Raw genomic sequence first — 24,222 nt, 5'->3', positions numbered from 1 at the left:
GCCCATACTGGGCAAAGACAGAGAGGCTTATAAATGGTGAGTCTTAGACTAGTGTCTTCAAAGACATAGAAAAATAGATTTACAAGGCAATGGTCAGGCAGATAATGTCCTCAACACAGCTCTGTGGGTAGAGTGTTGTCGTGGGAGTCACATAGATCTGGGTTCAAGTATTGTTTCTGATTTACACTGGAAAGAAGGAAGGAGGAAGGAAGGAAGAAGGGAGAGAGGGAGGGAAGGAGGCAGGAAGGAAAGAGGGAAGGAAGGAAAGAAAGAAGGAAGGAAGGAATGGAGAAAGGGAGTTAGGAAGGAAGGAAGGGAGAAAGGGAGGAAGGAAGGGAGAAAGGGAGGAAGGAAGGAAGGAAGGAAGGAAGGAAGGAAGGAAAGGAAGGAAAGGAAAGGAAATAAGGAAGGAAAGTAGAGAAGGAAGGAAAGAAGGTAGGAAGGAATGATATAGTAAGGGAAAAACTTTAAGCATTTACTATGTGTTAAACACTGGGGAACAAGTGCGAAGGCTGAAATCTTGCCTGCTGTCAAGGAGCTCATGTTTTAATGGCAGAGATGACACATAGGGGAGAGTAGGGGTGTGGAAGGGATGTTTTATTATGGAAAGTGACAAGTTACAAGGGTGGTGCATAGAACTATAGGGGAATAGACTGACCCAAGGGTGGGGCACCTGCAACCTCAAGGCCACATATGGTCCTTTATGTCCTCAAGTATGTCCCTTTGACTGAATCCAAACTTCACAGAACAAATTCCCTTAATAGAAGGATTTCTTCTGTAAAACTTGGACTCAGTCAAAGGACTGCACTTGAGGACCTAGAAGGCCACGTGTGACCTCAAGACCACAGGTTCCTCACCCTTGGACCAAACTTTTCCAATAGCAATGGCAAAATTGATTTGATCGGGGTTTCAGAAACAGAAGAAGGTGGAGTCAGGTAGAAGGTATGTGCACCCACCCCAGCAAGGTGACTGGCTGAGGAGCAAAGGGAAGCCTGGCTCAGGCTAATTGAGACATAGTGGGTCACGTGGGACATTTTTATATATTTCTTATAGGACCACATGATTCTCAAAAGCTCCCAGGGTCACTTATCTGTGGTCATGTCATAATCCCCAGTAGAACATAGACTCCTTCAGAGCAGAGGCAGCCATTTCATCTTTGCATCCTCAGTGCTCAAGATTGGGACTGACATAGAATAAGGACTAAAAAATGCTGATTAATTGTATACCCAGAACTCCAACAAGGTGCCTGGTGTAGTCTTACAGAGTAGCCTGGGACACTAAGAGGTTAAACAATTTGCCTAGGATCACACATTTAGTATGTGCCAATGACAGGACTTGAACCTAGGTCTTCCAGATTCCTAGGACAACTCTCTGCTCTCTATGCCATACCATCTCTCACTTGGCACCTAGCAGGTCCTCAATAAATGCTTTTTGAATAAATGAATGAATCCAGGTAGCTAGGTTGCACAGTGCATAGAGCCCTGCAGTCAGGAGGACCTGAGTTCAAATCTAGCCTCAGACACTTACTAGCTGTGTGACCTTAGGCAAGTCACTTAACCCGAATTGCCTCCTAATAAACTAAACAAAACATAAATAAATGAATGAATCATCACCACCACCAGTATAGATACATCAGCTTATCCACTGAGAATCCCTGTACCCAGCCCTTAAACAGTTTGACTTGAGTGAATCCCCATCCGGCAAGATGCTGTGATACGCTACCATGATCTGAGGGCTCGAAGTGACTGATTCACCTGTGGATGAATATTGAACTTCCACATAATCTGGGGACAGGAGCTCCCTAAAGAAAGGACAATGGCAAAGGTTACTGAGGCTAATTTAAAAGAGAAGATGGTAACAAAATTAAGAAGAATGAATATAATAAACTATTTACATTTATTAAGCATTTTCTTCAGGGGGAATATAAAACAAACTTGTGAGACAAGTAGTTTGTAGCTTATTGTTTTGCCTAGGCTTGTGACTTCATTGATTTAGGTAACCCCCAGTGAGAAAACTCCCTCCACAAATGCATATGAACACCTCTTCTCTGATCTATAGTGTTAGAGAGTAGACTGGGGCTAGTTAAGTCAGGGCCACAGAGGTTCTAGGTGTTAGAGCTGAAATATAAACCCACTTTACTTGATTTCAAGATGAATATTCCTTCCACTCTTCCTTGGGAATAGACACAAAGAGAAGAGTTGTAGCTGTTGTCCTGTCATGTGTGAAGAGGGATTGGAGTGTTTTGCTTGGTCCCAGAGGATAGAGCTAGCACCATGGAGGGGTGAATCCATCCATCTGCCAGTCAATCAACATGAACTGATGAAGCACATACTGCCCACCAGGCCCAGTGATGAGAGCTGGATAATTGAAACAAAATCAAAAAGATTGTGTACCCTCAGGGAGCTTACATTCTAATTGACGTTAGAGTGCATATAAAGTACTTTATGTAATGAGTCGGTCAGACTAGGTGACCTCTAGAGTCCCTGATGAGTGGAAATTTGTGTTCTTCTAATCAGGGTCACTCAGCTGGTAAGTGTCAGAGGCCAGATTTGAACTCATGAAGATCAGTCTTCCTGATTCCAAGCCCAGTGCTCTACCCACTGCATCACTTAGCTGCCCTGATAAAAGCTAATGGTACATATAAGATTAGTTTCTGGGAGCTTTGCATCTGTAGTGTTCAGTATAGCTCAGGCTTGATGCATGTTTGTTGATGAAGTGATTATAAAAATTAATCTGAGTTATTTTATTAGAAACCACAAATGAGCATGACTTGGCCAGGTGTGTGTCCATGGAAACCACCCCATTAGTGCCCCAGCACCTAGAAGCTGGGTTAGAACTTTCAACATGAGCCATCCTGGCTGTGGCAGACATCTGATCATAGACATCAGAAGCATTTACTTACTTGTTTTTTTCCAAGTGAAGGACCACAGTCTTTCCTTTTAAATCAATTTCATATTGCACCTGATCTTCATACTTCTCCTGCAAATATTCACAAGCATTAGAATGTCAAGAAGCAAGCATTTCTCCACAGCCTTCCTGTGCCAATACTCATTGGCTATTACCAGCCACATAGTCCATGCAAAACAAAGTTACTGAGAGGGCAAAGAGTTCCTTGAGTGGCAAATGATGTATGTGCCATTCAAAGGAAAAGGACAAAGGTAAGAGAAGAATGAGCAGACCTGAAATGTGGCTGAGAAGTGTACAGTAGAGTAGAGATGATCACAGGCAGATAATCACTGAGAAAATGGACAAACCAGTTTCTCATTCAGAAGAGCGCTGAAGCTTAGGAAAGCCAAATCATTACATTTGGAGTGTAGGCATTTACACCTTGGAAATTAGCAAACATTACAAATAGGGACTTCATTTATTATTTTATTGATTGTCTAGACTTAAGAAAGTGGAAAAAATATCAGTGATGCAAATTAAACTTCAAAGTGTGTCAGGCATACATGTTTTGGTAAGTGAATTGTTAAACATTTACCAGCATACTTCTTTGCTCGTGCCATACTTATAACATCCTACAGAGAGGGGGGATGGAGATGAAGCTGGAAATGGAGATTAAAATGTAGATTACACCTGTAGTTGCAGGTAGAAATCTAGTAAATATAGATGTAGATGTAGACATAGTCATAGACATGGATATAGACACAGTCAAGGATTTATTAAGTACCCACGATGTGCCAAGCCCTATATTAAGTGCTGCAGACACAAAGGTGAAAGGCCCCTGACCTCAAAGAGCTCACAGTCTGCTGTGGCATAGATATATAGATGTAGACAAGGCTATTTTCAAAGTCAAAGAAAATTAATTCTTTGAATCTCTTTGCAAATATTAAAATGTCATATAAACGTGAATTCTTATTGCTCTGATAATGACTTATTCAGGTACCCAATTTAATTCCATGAGCATTTATTAAGCACCTACTGTGGAAAGCACTGTGATAGATAGTCAGGCCCTGAAGATACAAAGAGTAAAATGAAACCTAGTGCCTGCTTCCAAGGGGCTTACATTCTTCTGGGTGATACACCACATGGACATAGAGATAAATACAGCAGTTTTTAGAAGAGTGGGAACACTAACAGTAGGGGTGGGGGTGGGGGTGACTGTCAGAAAACCTTTCCAATGAAGTGGCACAGGAGCTGAAACTTGAAAGAGCATAGGGATTCTAAGAGGTAGAGATGAAGAGAGAGCATTCCAGGCATGGGGTGGGAGAGGCACAGGGAGAGGAGAGCCTAGGCCAAGTTCAAGGAAGAGGAAGTAGATGAGTTTGTCTGTAATAGAAAGTGGATGAAGAGAAGTAATGTGCACTGAGACTAGAAAGAGGAAGACAATAAAAAGCACAGTGAGAAGCAGCATAACATTATGGGTAGAGTACTGAATCCGGAGTCAGGAAGCTATACTGTAGGTGCATGGTTGGTTGATTGTTGTCCTTCCTTCTCAAACAGGACCAAAGTGACATCGCTATGCTGGAGTCAAGGTCCAGTGTGTCCAACTGTGGCTGATCAGACCAGCATGAGCTTGGAAGTCTCTACCACAAGTTCGGCACAAGTAGTCCGTATGACCATTTGCAGTGCAGATGGCTTTAAATTTGCACATCTCTCATTTCTTTTGAGCTCCTGTAATTTTCTACTTCAATCATAGAACAGAATGCCTTCTTTGATTCAGCTATGCCATTCTGGGAGGTCCTTTGCCAGCATCTCCCATGCTGGCAATCATACAATCAATTCCAAAATTCTTCAGAGAGACCTTGAGAGTGTCCTTGTATTGCTTCTTCAGACCACCCTGTAAGTGCCTGCCTTGTGTGAATTCTCCATAAAAGAGTCTTTTAGGCAATTTGGCATTCGAGCAACAGCACATCCTTTTGAATGCTAGCAAGTACTAATGAATCACTGAGCATTCAGTAAGTGATTCTGCTGTTCTGGACCCTGGCCTAAGCACTGGAAACACCAATCAAAGTAAGCAAGACATTCCCTACCCTCTGGAGCTTATCTTCTAATAGGAGCAATAAGCACAGAAACAGGAGCCAGAGTTGGCAAGTGTGGGGAGGAGAAGAGAGGATGGGCACAGATGGGCACAGTTTGAACCAAGACCTACAAAACCAGGCGGAAAGGAGCTTAGCTCTGGGGAGGAGCAATAGGGAGGCAGAGCAGATTCTTAAGCAGGGGAGTAACATGTTAAAAAAACAGTGCCTTTGGAATTCTAACGCGACCTTTCTGTAGAATTGGTCTGTTGACAACGCACCTGCTCATCATGCATCCTCCCTTACGAAAAATCCCACTGCTTTGCCTTTGCGCAGTAGATCCAGAATGCTTCCCCTCCTTATTTCATAATCTTGGGATTAATAGAATCCCTCAAAGTATACATTTATGTGCCCCCTTCTAAAAGAGACTTTTATCCCCACAGCTGTTTAGTCCCACCCTACTGAAATTACTTTATTTAAGTAAACTATTGATACAATTTGTTTTACATTACAAATATTTACATATTACCCTCACTGCATGAGAGACCTTCCATAAGACAGTAAAAAAAAAAATAATCAAAATTAATAATACAGTGACCTCATGTGAAAATACATGTGACATTCCACGTCTTCCACTTCTTTAAAATCATTTTATTTAAAAAAGTATTAATATAAATCCATTTCTCTTCCATCCCTCCAATGAAAATAATATGTGTGTTATTTAATAGTTACATCTATATGTACATATGTGTGTATATGGTGTATGTTTACTTATCTGTATAGCTGCTGTCTCTCTTCCCTTCCCTCAGTAAAATATAAGTCCCATTTAGGACATGAGGGAACACAGGACAAGTGCCCCATTGCCGCTAACAGGGAACTGAGCACAGACCTTCCTTTCTTCCCCCATTCATGAATGTGTTGCTATTGTTGTCATTTGGGTGGTTTGTTTTTCTGTTTGAAGTCAGCACTTCTCAGAAGAGATCTGAACTGCCCAATGCCACATGTAGGAGGGCAATGGAGAAGTACAGGAGATCAGACCCAGGACACTTCCGGGCTCTGGCACTTGTGAGCCCATAGCCTGCAGGGGTCACTTCCCCTTCAGCACCCTCCAGGCTGCACATGATGCTGACTCACTTTGGCCCTGCCACAGGAACCTCTTTGGTCTGGAAGCTCACTGGACTACTCACATTGGAAGTGCTTTTCACCCCTGAGGCACCCCCTTATGACTGACTGGTTCCCTCCAGGAGCTCCCATTTCAGGAGAAGGCCCAGGCCAAAGATGTCTTCATGCCTCTCCAGACTTCACTCCTGACCAATCTCCAAGGGACTTTCTCTGCCGTGTCCCATGCCACCCCCAAAGGGTCCCTCTCTCCCACCTTTCAGCTCTTTTGCATGCTATCTTCTCCCATTATATTGTGAGCTCCTTGAAGACAGGGACTGTCTTTTGCCTCTTTTTATATCCCCAGCTCTTAGTACAGTGCCTGGCATATAGTAGGCACTTAATAAAAGTTTATTGAATTGAATTAAATTGTTCTCTTTTTGCATCCCCAGCACTTAGCACAATGCTGGCAGCATAGTAGGTGCTAAATAAATGCTAATTTAATTAGAATGAATTGAATTTCTGTTTGTATTTGTATTCACATCACTTACCACAGTGCCTGGCTCATGGTAAGCTCTTAATAAATGTTTGTTGACTGACTGACTGACCAACTGAAGCGTCATAAGCTTCCGTTTCCTTATCTAGAAAATGAAGAGACTAAGACTGGCCTTTTTAATTGTTGAAACTCCATGTTTAGTAATGCCTAGGCTGAAGCTCCTCTCTGATGTCTCATTACGGCTTGAAGAAGAATGTTTTTTTTTTCTTTTCTTTTGGATTCTTGAAGATTTGTTCTTACATAATATGCATTTTGGTATATATCCCTCTCACCTTCCGGTCCTCACCAAAGAAGACACACACCTATGTATGTATATGTATAGATATATAGGCACATTTATATACATTTATTAAATAATAATGATAGCATTTCTATAATACTACCATGTGCTAGGCATTGTATTGAGTGCTTTCCAAACACTAACTCATTTTATGCTCACAACAACCCTGAGAGTTAGGTGCTATTTCTTATATTCCCATTTCACAGTGAGGAAACTAAAGTTAAGTGACTTGACCAAGGTCACACAGCTTGTAAGTGTCTGAGGCTGGATTTGAACTCACATCTCCCTGATGCCAGGCCCACTGAGCACTCTAGTCACTGAACTACCAGTTGCCTTGCATATATGTGTATACATATGTGCATGCATACTTACATACATATGCATATGTGTTTGCATATGTGATGGTCTATATACAGTCTACGCATATGTATGTAGATATATTTATATGTTTGTACACACACACATATATATGTTTTAAGCTTTAAAACTTAAATTTGGATTGATTTTTGGAACACTAGCATATGTACGTAAGTATGTATACATGTGTATTTCCATACATAAAAGAATTCAGCCAAACTGAGATACACATTGATCATACCTGACATCATAGGAACATTCCCCAGCCCTGGGCTCTGTGGCTCCAAATGATGGAACATGACAATGCTGGAAAAGGGAAAATTGCAAGTAGCAACGAACCACAGAAATCTGAATGGGGCGCATAAATATGTGACCAAAGATGCAAGAAAAAAAAAAGAATTACTATAAAAGATCATTTCAAGTGTATTTGACTTCAGAAATTAAAATGGGTTGTTTATTCAAGAGAGAGGGAGACAAAGTGAAACCAGGTAGGACCTACATTGGCACTTTAAGATATTAAAAAGAATAGGGGCTGCTAGGTGGTGCAGTGAATAGAGCACCAGCCCTGGATTCAGGAGGACCTGAGTTCCAATGTGGCTTCAGACACATAACACTTACTAGCTGTGTGACCCTGGGCAAGTCACTTAACCCCATTGCCTAGCCAAATTAAAAAAAAAAAGATATTAAAAAGAATTAAATGAGATCCCCAGCACCTGAGCAGGAATAGAAGATATATGTGGAATAAAATCTTTTGTGGTTAGAGTAAGCACACCAGAAAAACTACAGGAAAAAAATCAAAGCATTTATTGGAAAGATTTTCATTATATTGCATCTAAATCAGTTTGCCCAAATCTGAGGCAGTTATTGTTGTTGTTGCTGTTGGTGGTGATGGTGGTGGTCTATGGCAGCTAGGGCACCTGAGGCAACTAGAGTGTTGTACCTAGATTCAGGGAGACCTGAGTTTGAAACCTTTCTCAAACTCTTACTAGCTATGTGACAACTGGCAAGTTACCCTCTCTGTGTTTCAATTTCCTCATTTATAAAAATGGGGATAGTAATAGCACCTACCTCCCAGGATTGTTGTGAGAATCAAATTAGATAATATTGGCAAATCATATTAAGGTACAATATAAAAACTAGGTTTTGTTGTTGTTGTTGTTACTGTTCTATATAATAATAACTCTTTGTGTGTGTTTGTGTGTGTGTGTGTGTGTGTGTGTGTGTGTGTTTGGGCATCTGCAGAAGAAATTGAATCCCTCTTCCAGAATATAAACACCATGGCCCTACCCTTAGATCTTCTCCAGGTTAAATATTCCTAGTTCCTCCACCTGACCATCATATGGCAAGAAGTCAGTGTCCTTCACTTCTACATTGGCCCAAATACGGACAATCTCAGGCTTGTCAGTCTTTCCTTTTTTGTGGCTCCTAAGCTGAACACGTCTCCAGCTTTACAGAGCCCAGTGCACAGATGATATTCCACCATTGTGGGCACTGATTGCACTAATCCAAATAGTTCTTTTCCCCAGAAGGTTACACTTATCAGGATTTCACTCCATCCTTTGTCTTCTTTCTCTCTTGTTTACTCAAGAATCCATCTCACTCAACTGGTTTTATGAATAGAAAAAGAGGAAATGATGGGAATCCAGCAGAAAACAAATATTTATTGAGCACAGAATCACAACCTATTCTAAACCTAATAGAAATAAAGAGGAAAGGGATTGATTAAAGTTGCTCAGACTTCATTCAAGAGGGAAAGTGGGAAGTAACTGGAAGTAGCTGGAACCCTCCAGTGATTAGCCTTATTGACCTTAACATCAAAGGGATTCTATCAAGCCTAGGGTTTATCCTTTTCTGGTCTGTTAATGGTTAATGCCTTCAAAGGAACCTGGGATCTATTTACTCTAGACATTAAGAGCTTGCAGGTACCTTTGTTCTCTGAAGTATTAAATAGCACCTAACCACTTCACATTATTCAGTCAGCTTTTAGGTCTGGGACAGGCATATTATTACATGTCATTTATAAAGACCAATGAGAATGAGATCCAGAGTAGCAATCACTTAATCAAGCAATCAATCAACAAACATTTTTAAGGGCCTACTCTGTACTAGGCATAATACTGGGCTCTGAGGTTAACAAAGCAAAAATAAAATCATCTCTACCCTCAAAGAACTGACATTCTGCTGGGGGATACAGTTTGCAGTAGTATACAAGTATACATAAAACATATTCAAAGTCAGTACAAGGGCAATTGTGGAAGGGGACCTAAAACTAAGGGTATCAGCAATGTAGAAGGTGGTACTTGAATGGAGATAATAACAGTAATAATAATAACAACAGCTAGAATTGATATAGCACTTTAAGGTTGGGAAATCATTTTTAAAAATATTATTTCATTGTATCTTCACAATGACCCTGGGAAGTAGGTTCTTTTCTTATTTGCTTTTTTTAGATAAAGAAACCAAGGCAAATGGATATGAAGTGATTTGCCCAGGGTCACACAGCTAGTAATGTCTGAAGAAGTATTTGAGCTCAGTTCTTCCAAACTCCAGGTCTAGCATTCTATGCACTATGGCACCCAGCTAAAAATAAGGCATTCTAGTAGGCAGAGCTCATTCCAGGCAGGGGGATAGCCAGTGCCAAGGCAGAGTCAGGAGATGGAATGTTATATGTGAGGCATAACAAGGTCATTTGGGATGGAGTGCAAAATGTTGAAAAGGGAATAACATGGAATGAGCAATGTGGAACTTTGGAGTGCTGAAGATGTTCTTGGCCTCAGAATAAGAAAGAAAGCATGTAGAAATAGAGGAATCCCCAGGCCAGAGCTTCAGGAGTTGAGAAGTGAGGGAAGAGTGAGAAAAGTGAGGCAATAGATATAGACAACTCCCCACCACCATCTCAAGAGTTTTCCTGTGAAAGGGAGGAAAAATATAGTGTATTCATTCTTGGAGATGGTAGAATGGAGTGAAGATTTTGTCAGGATAGGGGAGATTTGGATGTGGGCTTCTAGGCAACAGGAAAGGAAAGAGTAGATAGGGAAAGACTGAGGATTAAGAGGGATGGGCTAATTGTGGACAGGGGTGATCTGCCTGAGAAGCTAGGAGAGGATGGGATCTATCCAAGATACTTATAGGAGAAGTTGTCCTTGGCAAGGGGAAGTGAGGAGAGGAGAGGCATGGTGTCAAAGGATTTGAAGTGGAAGCATATGCATCTTTGCATCCTTTGGCACATAAGTGATCCACCAGTGGTTTGCATATTATTAATACACCCCATAGTTAAATTGAGCTAGCTATAATGAAAGAGAGAGAGAGAGAGAGAGAGAGAGAGAGAGAGAGAAAGAGAGAGAGAGAGAGAGAGAGAGAGAGAGAGAGAGCTGGCCTTAGAGCCAGAAAGATCTGGGTTCAACTCTTGTCCCTAAAACACAGTGGCTATGTGACCTTGAGTAAGTCTTTACAAAACATTTTCCCCCACAAATGAAGTCAAATCTAAACAATTGGAAAAATAATTACTCATGGGTAGACCAAGCCAACATAATCAAAATGACCATTCTACTGAAATTAATTTACTTATTCAGTGCCAGACTAATCAAACTACTAAACAATCATTTAATAGAGCTAGAAAAAAATAATAAAAAAATTCAGCTGGAAGAACAAAAGGTCAAGAATATCAAATGAATCTAAATGGAAAATGGGGGGGGGGGGTTGGAGGGGAGTTGGCCTAGCCATACCAGATCTCAAATTGTATTACAAAGTGGTAATCATCAAAAAAAAATCTAATACTAGTGGGATCAATGGAATAGATTAGGTACACAATACACAGTAGTAAATAACCATAGTAATCTAGTGTTCAATGAACACAAAGATCCAAGCTTTTGGGACAAAAGCTCACTATTTAACAAAAACTGCTAGGAAAACTAGAAAGCAGTTTGAAAGAAATTAGGTATATAGACCAACATCTTACACCACATACCAAGATAAGGTCAAAATGCGTGTATGAGTTATACAGAAAGGGTGATACCATAAGCAAATTAGGGGAGTGTGGAATAGTTTACTTGCCACATCTATGGATATGGGAAGAATTTATGACCAAACAAGAGATAGAGAGCATTAAAGGATATAAAATAGATAATTTTGATTATATTAAATTAAAAAGGATTTTTTTGTATAAGCAAAACCAATACAGCCAAGATTAGAGGGAAAGTAGAAAACTGAGGGAACATTTTTACAGCAAGTTCTCTGACAAAAAACCTCATTTCACAAATATATACAAAACTGAGTCAAATTGGTAAGAATACAAGTAGTTCTTCAATTGATAAAGTGTCAAAAAGTATGAACAGGCAGTTTTTAGATGAAGAAATCAAAGCTGTCTATAGTCATATGAAAAAAATGTTCTACGCTATTGATTAGAGAAGTGCAAATTAAAGCAACACTGAGGTACCACATCACACCTATCAGATTGACTAATATGAGAGGAAAAGGAAAGGACAAACGTTGGAGGGGATGTGAGAAAAGTGGGACACTAATGCATTGTTGGTGGAGTTGTGAACTGATGCAACGATTCTGGAGAGCAATTTGGAACTATGCTCAAAAGGTTATAAAACTGTGCATGCCCTTTGACCCAGCGATAGCACTACTAGGTCTATATCCCAAAGAGATCAGAAAAAGAGAAAAAAAGATCTATATGTATAAAAATATTTATAGCAGCTTTTTTTGTGGTGGCAAATTCTTGGAAATTGAGGGGGTCTATCAATTGAGGAATGGCTGAACAAGTTGTGGTATATGGGTGTGATGGAATAATATTGTGCTATAAGAAATGACTAGCCGGATGCTTTCAGAAAATCCTAGAAAGTCTGATGCAAAGTGAAGTGAGCAGAACCAGAACATTGTACACAGTAGTTGGTTAGTTGATTGGTTGCTGTCCTTTGTTCTCAAAGAAGACCAAAACAACATCATTATTTTGGCGTCAAGGTACAGTGTGTCCAATTGCAGCTGTTCAGACCAATGTGAGCTCAGAATTCTCTACCACAAGTCAGGCAGAAATAGCCCATTTGAACATTTGGGGTAGAGTCTCAAAATGTGCACATTTCATGTTTCTTTTCAGCTACTTCAATTCTGCTTTGCTCATAGAGCACATCACCTTCTTTGATGTAAGCACACCATACTGGGTGTTCCTTTGCCAGTGTTCCCCATGTCACCCAATCAATTCCAAAGTTCTTCAGAGAAACCTCTTGAGAGTGTCCTTGCATTGCTTCCTCTGACCAACATGTGAGCACAGCAACAGCAATACTTTATGGTGATAGACTGTGAATGACTTAGCTATCCTCAGCAATACAATGATCTCACATAATTCTGAAGGACCTAGGATTCCAAATACTATCTGCTTACAGAGAAAGAGCTAATGATGTCTGAATGCAGATTGAGGAGTCCTTTTTTTTTAAACCCTCTTTGTCTTTCTTATTTTTTTTTGTCTGTGACTAATATGGAGATATGTTTTTCATGACTGCACATGGAACCTATATCAAATTGCTGACTTTCTCAATGAGGGAGGAGGGGAAAGAGAGAGGAAGAGAATTTGGAACTCAGATATTTTTAAATGAATGGTACAAATTATTTTGCATGTGATTGGAAAAAATAAAATGTTTAATTAAAATAAAAACCAAGTATTCACTGAGTACCTACTTTGTTTCGGGCACTGTGTTAAGTACTAGGGGTATAAAGAAAGGCCAAAAACATCCCTTGCTCTGAAGGAATCTGTAATTAATTTGAGCTTTTTAAGCTAAAAATTTGCATCAAATACATTTAAAAACATAGCCCAGTGAAATCTCCCATGAGTATATCAAATGCCATACCTGCTTTTTGAGCCCCTGGTCTTCCTCTACATCTCTCTTACGTAGGACATGCCGTTTCCGTGGATAAATTACATCAAATATCTTTTTCTCATGGGATTCATTGATGGCTCTTACTAGGAAAAATAAGAAGGAAGATTATTGAAGCAACACTGGCATATCCCAGTTCATAAATGAAATATTTCCTTGTTAATAGTCAATTGATACACTCCTTCAATGTTTGTCAAATGTTTGATATACTTGCTACATTCAAGCCTTCCAATGACCCTGTGGGGAAGGTACTGTCATGGGAATTGTACCCATTTCACAAATGAGGAAACTGTGGTCCAGACAAAGTAAGAGATTTTGCTCATATGGCTATCAAGTATCAGATATAAGACTCTAAGCTAGTTCTCACCTAATTCCATGCCAAAGGTGTTTTCAATTCAGATCAATTCAATTCAAACTTTGATTTAAGTAAAAACATTGTACCATTTCCTGGGAGATAAAGATAAAAATGAAACAATTCCTATCCTCAGTGAAATTAGATTTTATTATAGGGAAGCACCATGGACAAGTAAATATCAAACAAGTACAGACACCATACTTTCTCAGGTGATGATTATGTGCCCAGAGCTGAAATAAGTCAAAGGTGCTACCAAGAATGTATAGAATATTCTAGAATTTATTCATAGTAGGTACTTAAATGAATTAATGCAAGAATAAATGCACGAAAGTCCACGTAAAGAGAGATCAAATACAAAGGTAAGGCAGTTGGATGTCATAATGGATAGACTGTTTAACTTGAAGTCAGGAGAACCTGAGTTCAAATGCTGATTCAGATTCTAAGCATGTGACCTTGGTCAAGTCACTAATTCTCTGTGTCTCAATGTTCTCATCTGTAAAATGGGGATAATCACAGGACCTGCCTCACAGAGTTGTAGTGAGGATCAAATAAAATGTTATGTATAAATGCCATTGCAAACCTTTAAAACACTATATAAATATTATTATTATTATTATATCAGATGTCATAGAAGTCAAGGTAAAGACACATAACTAAACTCATATGCCATTCTTCCTGTGATGCCCACATTTTCCTTATACATTCTGTGTTAGAACAGGGAAGGCAGACATGAGGAAGAAGGATGGGTATTTACCTGTTAACAAGCAATCAATCAGCCAATCAATGAACAAACAAACAAATAATTAAGTAAATAATCAAATGAATAAATAGATAGATAGATAGATAATCTAGATCCCTCGATTTAAAGCATCATCTTCATCTCAGTTCAGCCAGCTTTTTAAAAGTGCTTCCTATGTGAGGGACAGCCTGGCTCACTGGATAGAGATGGAATGGCCTGCGAGGGGATGACCCCATGAAAATTTGACCTCTGACATATACTGGTTGACTGTAGACAAGTCTCTTAACCTCTTGCTGTCCTAAGCAACTCTGTAAGACTAAATAGCATGACTGGTATTGATCTTCATTAGTAAAGTAAATTTCTACCCTGAGGAACTCACATTACAGATGTGAAATTACAGGTCTGCATGAGCAAATTTAAAAGATGTTATAGTAAGTGCCTCTACCTGTCCCAAGGAGCTTATAATATTTTGGGAAGATATAATGTGTCCAAAGACAAGTAAATTAAATGTTTATATTCAAGATAATTCAAAATATTCAAAATAAAATTGTTTAAATTCAAAATAGTTATATTCAAAATAATTGAGGGGGAAGGTTAATAACTTTTGTATGATTAGGAAAGGCCTTGTGTTGGAGGTGGCATCTAAGTTAAGCTTTAAAAGGCTAAGAGACTTTTGTTGTTTTTTTTTCCCCCAAAAGTAGAGGTGAGAACATAGGGCATCACAGGCATGAGAGATAACCTTAGCAAAGGTGATCAGATGGCCAACAGAATGCTGCCCTTGGGGAAGCAGAAAGTTGGCCAATGTGACCAGAAGGTAGAATTGATGGGGAGGGGGCTTGTGAAATCAGTGAAGAAAGGCAAAACAGAAAAACTTGATGAGGGCTTTTCAATGTAGAATAAAAGAGTTTACATTTTATTCAAGTGGGAAAAGGGAACCACAGAAACTTCTTGAAGAGGAGAGTAATATAACCAGGAAAATATTTCAGTCAAGTTAATTCAAAATGTCTCCCTCTGATGGAGTTACTTACAAGTTGATGACCCTTGAACACTGGAAGCCACTGGATGAAGGGGGGAAAGTGCAACATTTTGGGGTCAGGGACTTTGGGTCTATGTCCTGGCTGTCATTTAGGAACTATGGGACACTTTGGGTAAGCCATTTTGTCATAATATAATGGCAAAAGCTAAGGAATGGGAGTCCTAAGACATGGGCCCAAACTATATTTCAGCTACTTACTAGGCATGTGACCTTACTTAAGTCAGTCAGTGAACAAGCATTTATTAAGCACCTACTACGTGTCAGACATTGTACTAAGCACAGGGGATAAAAAGAAAGACAAAAGTCAAGGAACTTACAAACTAATAGGAAAAATAAGATTGCAAGTAACTAGGTACATAAAAGATAGATTCATCTCAGAGGGGAAAATACTAGCAATTGGGGACCACATGGAAAGGGAGAGGTGAAATTTGATCTGAGTCTTGAAAGAAGGGAAAGAAACTAAGAGGCAGAGAGGTAAGGGGACAGGGAATTCCAGGCATAGGGAGAGTCAGCACGAAGGCATAACAATCATGTTGTATCATGCATGAGGCTCAGCATATAAGCCAGTATAGATGAATCATGGGATTTAGGAAGGGATAAAATGGAAAAAAAATGGGAAAGGTAGGAAAGGGTCAGCTTTTTACTGGAGTCTTAAATTTCTTTTCCATTAAGTGAAGGGGCCAGCCTAAATGATCTTAAAGGTCCCTTCTGCTTTTCAATCCTCTAACCTTTCTAGGCCTTAGTTTCCTTCTCTGAAATGAGAGAGTGCTGGACAAATAGATCTCTGAGGACTACTCCAACTTTCACAATAAATGATAACTTTATCTTCCATATATGAGCTTAAGTAATCTTCCTAAGTGGTTGGACAGTATTCCTGATTCCTGGAACTTTGCTTATCATGGACCAGGACACTATTTCAATGTTGTGTGTTGGACATCTTTGAGGATATACTCTGCTTCCCTCTAGTAGAAATTTCCAACCCCATTTAATAAGGTATATTATTGTTGGACCCAATGGTCTCTAAAAGCCCTACCAGCTCTAAATCTGTGAGCCCACCATCCTGTGCATGGGTAGAAGGACAGGAAGAAAGTAACACCAGAAATGTATATCCAAAGACAAAAGCTTACAGAGAAGTCAGTGAAAGGAGTCAGAGAATAATATTATTTCAGAAAACCAAAGACCAACAGAATAAAAGTGAGGACAGTCTCATGCAAGATCACCACCAACACATAACAAGGAGAGTAACAGAAATACCTATTGTTATAGCTGTGGCCCAGACTGACACATAAAATGTTAATTTCCCTGAAAGAAGAACATAGAGACTGTGGGCAAGCCACTAAATCCCTAGGAATTAGCCTTAGAATGGGAGGACAGGGATGGAGGCCACCTTAGGCCCTGAAAAGAATAGATATATCCTCATCATTAGTTGGACCACAGCAATTCACTACAACAAAGTCTGAATTTAAATGCAATCAGAGTGCCTTTTCTAAATGTAGACTAGATGATGTAATGAACGTATCTGAGGAGAGAATCATCGCTTGGTCAGTGGAAACAAATGCCCAAGGAACCAGATCAATAAATGTATAGTAGAATGTGACCCAATTTTGTTATCAAGGATTAAAGCAAAAGGACTATTATTGTTTTTGCTAGTGTGGTATTTTTTTCTCCTCTCATATATTGTTTTAAGGTGTACATGTATTATGTTCTATGTTTTTAGAGTCTTAGTTTGTAATTTAATGCTTTGCATTATAATATATTTATTGTATATCATATTAATATGGATTTGAATTATCCAAGATTGTTCAGGGGACTGAAATACTTTGGACTATGAGGAGAAATATAACTCCAGCTTCAATGGCCCTGACTCTATGGCACTGATATAGAGATACTGTTATTATATTTTTAAAGAGAGAATTGAATGTAGAGAAAGACAGTCAAATTGTCTGTCATGGAGGATGTTTTAACTGTTATGGCTAAAGAAAAATTGCATGAGAATGAAGAGAAAAGATTAAGAGAACTTCTTTCTTGATAGACTCAGTGATTTTACTGTCAGAGACAGACAAAAAAAAAGATTTCTGAGAGAACTGAGTTTCAACTCTTTGCTTGTAAACAAACTTGGCTACCATCTTGAGAGAACTGAATTGTGATACAGTGTTTCCAGACTTAAAGAGTAACTGTATCAGTAATGTAGCAGTGACTATCACTATTACCAGTCCCATATCTGATACTTTGCAATCAAGAATTAGTATTGTATGTTATCATTTGTTACATTATTCATAAATTGCATATTCAGTAAACAGTAAATTCATTTGATCCTAGGAGGTTAGGGGATTAACTTTTGAGATTAATGGGTGAGAGTTTATTGGAAAAGAGGCATCTCCAATTTATTTAATAAATGACATATAATGAATCAGGGCAGGAATTTAGAACCAAACGATTAATTAAAGAGATACTATAATTTTAGTATTTTATTTTAAAAAGCCAGAACAGATTACTTGATTGTGTTAGAACCTAGGATAAATGAATGTAAATGCTTTTCTTAAGCACTCACTATACGTCAAAGGCAGCTACGTGGCTCAGTGGATAGAGGGCCAGGCTTTGAGTCAAACAGACTCATTTTACTGAGTTCAAATCTGGCTTCAGACACTTACAAGCTGTGTGACCAAGGGCAAGTGACTTCACCCTGTTTGCCTCAGTTTCCTTATCTGTATATGAGTCAGAGAAGGAAGTTGCAAACTACTCTGGTATCTTTGCCAAGAAAATCCCAAACGGGGTTACAGAGAATCAGCCACAACTAAATCAACATAACAACGTGTGCCAAGCACTTTGATAAGTATTGCAGATAAAAAAGAAAACTCAAACAATCTCTGTACTCAAGGAGTAGGCACAATTTAGTGGAGACAGTAGGCATAGCAGGATTCAGCTTCAGAGCATATGGAAAGTCTTGAAGCCCCTTAGGGTGAACATCCAGGTCAAAGGCAAGGTTCAGGCATCCCTAGTATGCATCAGTAGATCAGATGGCAATGCCCAGCTAGTTTGAAGACTATATAATCAGGGCATATACTAAGGTCTAGTGGTGTACCCTGCTCCTGAGAGGTAGGTGATTTTTTTTTTGTTATCTAGGCAGTATGAGTGGCCATGTCTTTTACCCATGATTGTAGAGAAGAGGGTAGTCGGTATGAGAATCAGAGGGCAGCAGGGACTTTGTGTAACCTCCCACAGGGTTCAGACAGGGATCAACACAGCCAGGAGAACATCCAGCAACTGCTGAGAACTAGGTAGTGGGGGCTAGAATAGGGAGGGAAGGATTTTCTCAGGCCTGCTCCTTACAACCTGTTTTTGGGTACCCACTGTAATCTGGATGATCTAGATGGCTAGAATGGGGAAGAAGAACTCCACATGCCTGCTTTTACTGGGCCCTTGGGCTGCCCTATGGGATCTGGATGGTAGAGGGACAGGATGTTCACAAATAAGTGATGAAAAAATATGATAAGCCAGTAGCAGGTAGAGAGAGGAAATGATACCCTTATCCATGCTACATATAGGGATAGTCAATCCAAAACCCTACTGTATAGGAAAAGGAAACCTCCATAATGTTTCAGGCAAGCAAAGCTAGCCCTAAAATGAAGGTGTGCCCCCATTTTCATTGAACCAGAGAAACACATATTATTATAGGTCTGGACCTGAAAGGAATTGCAGAGACCATCTCAACTAACTCCCTCATCTTACAGATGAGGTCATTGAGGTTTAAGGAGTTTAATTGAAATGCCCCAAGTCACCAAGGCAGAAATGGTCAGAGGTGAGATTTGAACCACTGATTCTTCCCCTTCATTACATTGTCTTCCAGAGAGTGAATAAAGCCCATCATTTGGCATAGTGCGCTAGAAGAGATTTTGATGACCATGGAGTCCCACAGTCCAATAACAGACTCTCCCATTTGGATCTGCATATTTGAATAAGACCTGAGGCCCGGCAATGAAAGGCAGAATATCATTGTGAACCATCATTGTGTCTGGAAAGAGGCCAGTTCAGTTAATAAGATTTTCTGATTGTGGGAAAGTCAGCAAATGTTTCCTACATGGTAACTTTTCCAGTAACTTCCTTTTTTCAGTTCTAATGCATGAAACTCCCACATGAGTAATTATGGCTAATACAAATGATATTAGTGATTAGAGGGTAATGTGGTATAATGGGAAATGTGTTCTATTTGAAATCATAGGAACAACAGTTTAGAGGAATGAGGTTACTGAGTCCAACCAACTCATTTTACAGGTGAAGAAACTGAGGCCCAGAGAGATTTATTTGCTCAAGATCAAACAGCTGGGAAGAGTCTGAAGCAAGATTCAAACCCACATCTTTTTACACCAAATCCAAGGCTCTAGCCACTCAATTGTCTTGCTTCTCAAACTAGGTGACTCAAGTTCAGTTCTCAGGTCTGCCATTTACTAGATTTGTGACTTGGGCAAGTCATTAACCTCCCTGAGCCTCAGTTTCTTCATCTATAAAATGAGGCTGTGAAACCAGCTAGCCTCTCAGGACTGAGGTTCCTTCAAGTCCTATACTGATGAACCTTTGATCAATATCTGCATAGCACTTTGAGGTTTGCAAAATGCTTTACATGTATTACCTTATTTGAGATGTGATGGAAGGATTACAGGAGTTATTATTGTCCTCGTTTTATGGAAGGAGAAACTGAGGATTAAATGACTTGTTCACAGTCATACGACTTGTAGTTATCATAGGTAGGATGTGAACCCACTCTCCTCCCTTCCCCAAATCTAGTATTCTTTCCTCTAGAACACACACTCATTGAATTTGTCAAAGTCAAAGAAAAAAGTCACTGATAAAGGAATCTTACAAACACCTTGAAGATTTGCAAAATGTCTCCAATGCATTATTTCATCTAATCCTCACAAAATCCTGAAGAGGTAGATGCTAAAATTATCCCTCTTTTACAAATGGGGAAAGTGAGGTTCAGAGAAACATAATGACGCTCAGGATCATAGGACTTGCAAATTTAAGAGGCAGGATTCAGACCCACATCTTCCTGACTCTAAGCCTAGGCCAATAACAATGAAAGAAGACAAATTTGTTCTTTTAACCTTTGACAAACCATCTTTCTCAGATTGGAAAACAATCTGTTATTAAACAGCATTTTTTGCAAACAAGCCATAATGAATTTCCCTTAAAAGACACTCAACTTTTTGAATCTGAGGAAGACACTGAGAAGAATGGACTTCGAACTTGGGACAATTAGCGTCGATTTCCAGCCACTCCCCACACCCTTAAATATTGTTTTGCTACTGCCTGCCTATGTTAGATGACAGTTTATCTTCTTCTCAGCTGAATAAGTCCAGGTTAATTATTTTGAAGCAGGCAGAACAAACACAAGTAACTACCATTCTGGGATTATAGAAATCCAGTGTGTAACATAATACTTGTCCCCTAATTCATTTTAATTCTTGCTTTCTCACCCTCGAGAATTTCCCACAGAACTCACAGTTGCTGGGGTTGTGTTGGAGAAAGTGAAGCAGAGGCCAGTTGAATGAAATATTTTATCGGTGAGGTTTAGTTAATGATTTTAGATGCAATAATAGCAACTCATGATTTAATCACTATGGGGAAGTCTCTAGTGTGGGAATTCCTTTCACTTAACCAGATTAGCAACTTTTCCATGGTTTCTAGTCTAAATAGTTTCCTGGGAGGTCAGGGGACTTATCCATGGTAACACAGCTTGTCAACGTCAGTGGAAGGACTTGAACCCAGGTCTTTCTGTCCCTAAGGCCGGCCTAGTGAAGATGCTGAGCTAGCTTTCTTGGCATTTCACTGTTTTAGAAAGTACTTAGAGTTCATTTCTAGTTAAGCCACTTACTAGATTTAAATGTCCAGGAATGATCAGGTTTTGTGAATGAAAAATATTCATGTTTGCACATGAGAAGCAGGGTTATTCAGTCAAAGAAGAACCTACTATTTGGAGTCAGAGGACTTGATTTTAAATCCAGAACTCATCCTTGCTCATTGTGTGACCTGGGGGTGATCACTATGACTAGCTGGGACTCAGTATTCTCATCTGGGAAATGAGGAGATTGGATCAGATGACACTGAAGTCTCTGTGTTCTGAAACAATGATCTCTGATTCTATGACCCTCCATCTCAGTTCAGAATCAATGTGCTCCATTTTAGGGGAAGGCTTAGATGTGTCCAAATTGCTGGACTGAGGAGCTGGGGGATATGAAGAAAACCCTTCTCTCAGTAGAATGTGAAAGTGTCAAGGTCAGTGACTCCTCTGATTTGTCTTTGCGTTCCCTTCTCTCCTTGATCCAGCCACTCCCCTGAATACAGGTCCTCACCTCCTCATATTTGAGCTATTGAAAGTTGGCCTACCTGTCTCCAGTCTCTCCTCTATTCAGTTACCAAAGTGATTTTCATAGAGGGTAGGTACAATCATGGTACCCCCCCCAGTCAATAAATGCTGGTGGCTCCTTATCACCTCCAGAATTAAATACAAAATCCCCTATTAGGTGCTCAAAGTCCTTCATAACCCAGCTCCCTCCCACTATATTACTAATATTCTTGCTTCTGATGTATCCTCTTTAGTTGGCACTGGCTTCTTTGCTATTCTACTCCATCTACTGACTCCAGACATCTTCAGTGCCTGGTGTACCTTCACTCCTCATCTCCACCTCTGGCTTCCTTCATGTCCTGGCTAAAATCCCACCTTCTCCAGGAAGCCTTCCCCAACCATTCTTAATTCTAGGGCCTTCCCTCTGTTGCTCATTTCCCATTTATCCTGTACACAGCTTGTTTGTATATCCTTGTTTGTTTGCTGTTTTCCCATTAGACTATAAGTTCCTTGAAGGCAGGGACTGCCTTTCCTCTTTCTTTGTTTCCCCAATCCTTAGCACCATGCTGGCACAGAACAGATATTTAATAAACATGTATTGACTGACTGATGGTTTATATCCTCTGCACCATTGAATTGCTCTTGTAACTTGATATCTTTTGAAGAAATTTGGGGATTTCTATTTTTGTACTGGAAAGAACCATGAAGCCCAAGCCATTTGTTTATTCGGTAAATGCATTTTTTTCTTCTATAGTCCATATTCCCTGTGGGGTCCAGGATATATGGAGACCTGGGCTCTCCTCCCATGGTAGTGACTTTCTGGAACTGTGATCTGGGACAAGGTGTTCCCTCTCTTGGGGTCTCTGATTCTTCCTTGGGAAAATGGGAGACAATACTTACATTGCCCTCCCCCACTCATAGGGTTGTCTTATGCTTTATAAATTTGAAATTGCTTTGTCATTTTGAGCTATTATTATTTTGTTTGTTTTTATGATTGGAAGAAATAGTGCGATGCATAATAATGATAATATAAACAATTGTTGTTACATAGCACTTTATTTATATACATATATCACTTTATTACATAGCATTTTACAGAAAGAGAGAAAGAGACAGTCAGAGATGGATAAATCAAAAGACAGACAGACAGAGTTGGAGACATATGTTATCTCATTTGATTCTCATAACAATCCTGTGTGGTAAGTGTTAATGTAATCCCCATTTTACAGATGAGGAAACTAAGACTGAGAAGCTAAGACGCCCAGGGTCACACAACTAGAAAGTACCTGAGGTAGGATTTGAACTCAGGTCCTCCTGAGACCAATGGTCTCTGCTATGGAAACTAGTTCTCTTGGAAGATTCCTAACTGGCACACAATAAGCAGCACGGACAGAGAACTGGACTTGGCAATAAGAAGACCTGAGATCAGATTCTGCCTCTGACGCTTATTAGCTGTGCAACCATGGAAAAATGACTTCATCTTTCTGAGCCTCAGGCAGCTCTGTGAGACAATTAGTCATCATACAGCATCAAGAAGGAGATGCTGTAAGAGTTTAATCTAGGCAACATCAGTATTTTACCTTGTTCACAGTGAGAATGGTTTTATAATTGAGAGCAATAGAGAAGCTATCGACAAGTTGGGGTCTGGTGCCCTGATAAAATCACAGGCAAAAAATAAACTGCATGCCAGGTTGTGCGCTAGGCACTGGGGATATAAAGACAAATAATGAAATGTTCTCCACTCTAATGGGTATCGAGTGATTGTTGATGGGCCATTTCTGGATTCATCATAGAGTGAACACATTTCTGCCTTTCTCTCTATCTCTAATGGTGTCTCCCTCTCTTTTCTCCCATCTTTTTCTCTCTCACTTCTCTCCTCTCTCTGACTCCCTTTTCTTTCATCCTTCTTTCACCTCTCCTTTCACTCTCTTCTTCTGTCCATCCTTTCTCTATCTCTTCCCCTCAATCTCTCCCTCTCAATCTTCACTTGTCCCTCTATTTATGCTGTTCTCTCTCAATCTCTTTTTCATTCTCTCTCAGTGTACCTCTCTCTCATCTTTGTCTCTCTATGTCTATCTCTTTGCTTTTCTCTCTGTCTATCTGCATTTTGGTTTTTCTGTCTGTTGCTTTGTCTCTTTCTCTCATTGTGTTTCCCTTTATTTCTCACCCCATCTCTCTGTCTCTGTGTCTGTCTGTCTCTCTCTCTCTCTGTCTCTCTCTCTCTCTCTCTCTCTCTCTCTGTCTCTCTCTCTCTCAGCATCATGAATGTTTGTCTGTATCTTTTCCTATAATGAAATCCCAATGGCCCTTTTATGTCTCTGAGGAATGCAAAGTACTTTCCAAACATCTGGCCTGATTTTCCCTCCTCAAAGGATAAGGGAGGAGGCAATGGGGTCAGAGTAAATTTGCCCAATGGCCACAAAGCTTCCATAAGTCCTTTCATTTTTTGTTGGTGGGTGGATGGCAGATCCATCATTTAATTGATGTAGGGAACTCCCAGTACGGAGATTCTTTCACTAATTGAAGATTGGCAATGTGTGTAACACTTATAGACTTACAAGGTCACTAAGAACACTGAGGGGCAGCAAGCTGGGGTAGTGGATAGGACTCCAGGCCTGGATTCAGAA

At 39.8% G+C, this 24,222-nt stretch overlaps 1 protein-coding gene across 1 annotated transcript in view; it reads right to left on the bottom strand.

Annotated features, from left to right (window-relative positions):
* The window catches only part of ADAM28 (ADAM metallopeptidase domain 28), a 90,754-nt gene that overhangs the window by 63,015 nt on the left and 3,517 nt on the right, over nt 1-24,222 (bottom strand). Inside the window, exons 2-4 of the mRNA XM_027840028.1 lie at nt 13,096-13,208; nt 2,903-2,979; nt 1,723-1,801 (exon numbers count right to left, since the gene is read on the bottom strand). Coding sequence (XP_027695829.1) covers nt 1,723-1,801; nt 2,903-2,979; nt 13,096-13,208 — 269 coding nt within the window. The remainder of the gene's footprint in view (nt 1-1,722; nt 1,802-2,902; nt 2,980-13,095; nt 13,209-24,222) is intronic.

This window comes from Vombatus ursinus, unplaced genomic scaffold (genome assembly GCF_900497805.2).
Source record: "Vombatus ursinus unplaced genomic scaffold, bare-nosed wombat genome assembly UNPS02014837.1, whole genome shotgun sequence".
In the NCBI taxonomy this organism is placed as follows: domain Eukaryota; kingdom Metazoa; phylum Chordata; class Mammalia; order Diprotodontia; family Vombatidae; genus Vombatus; species Vombatus ursinus.
Note: the sequence above shows the minus strand (reverse complement) of the source record. Positions and strands in the feature narration are given on the sequence as shown.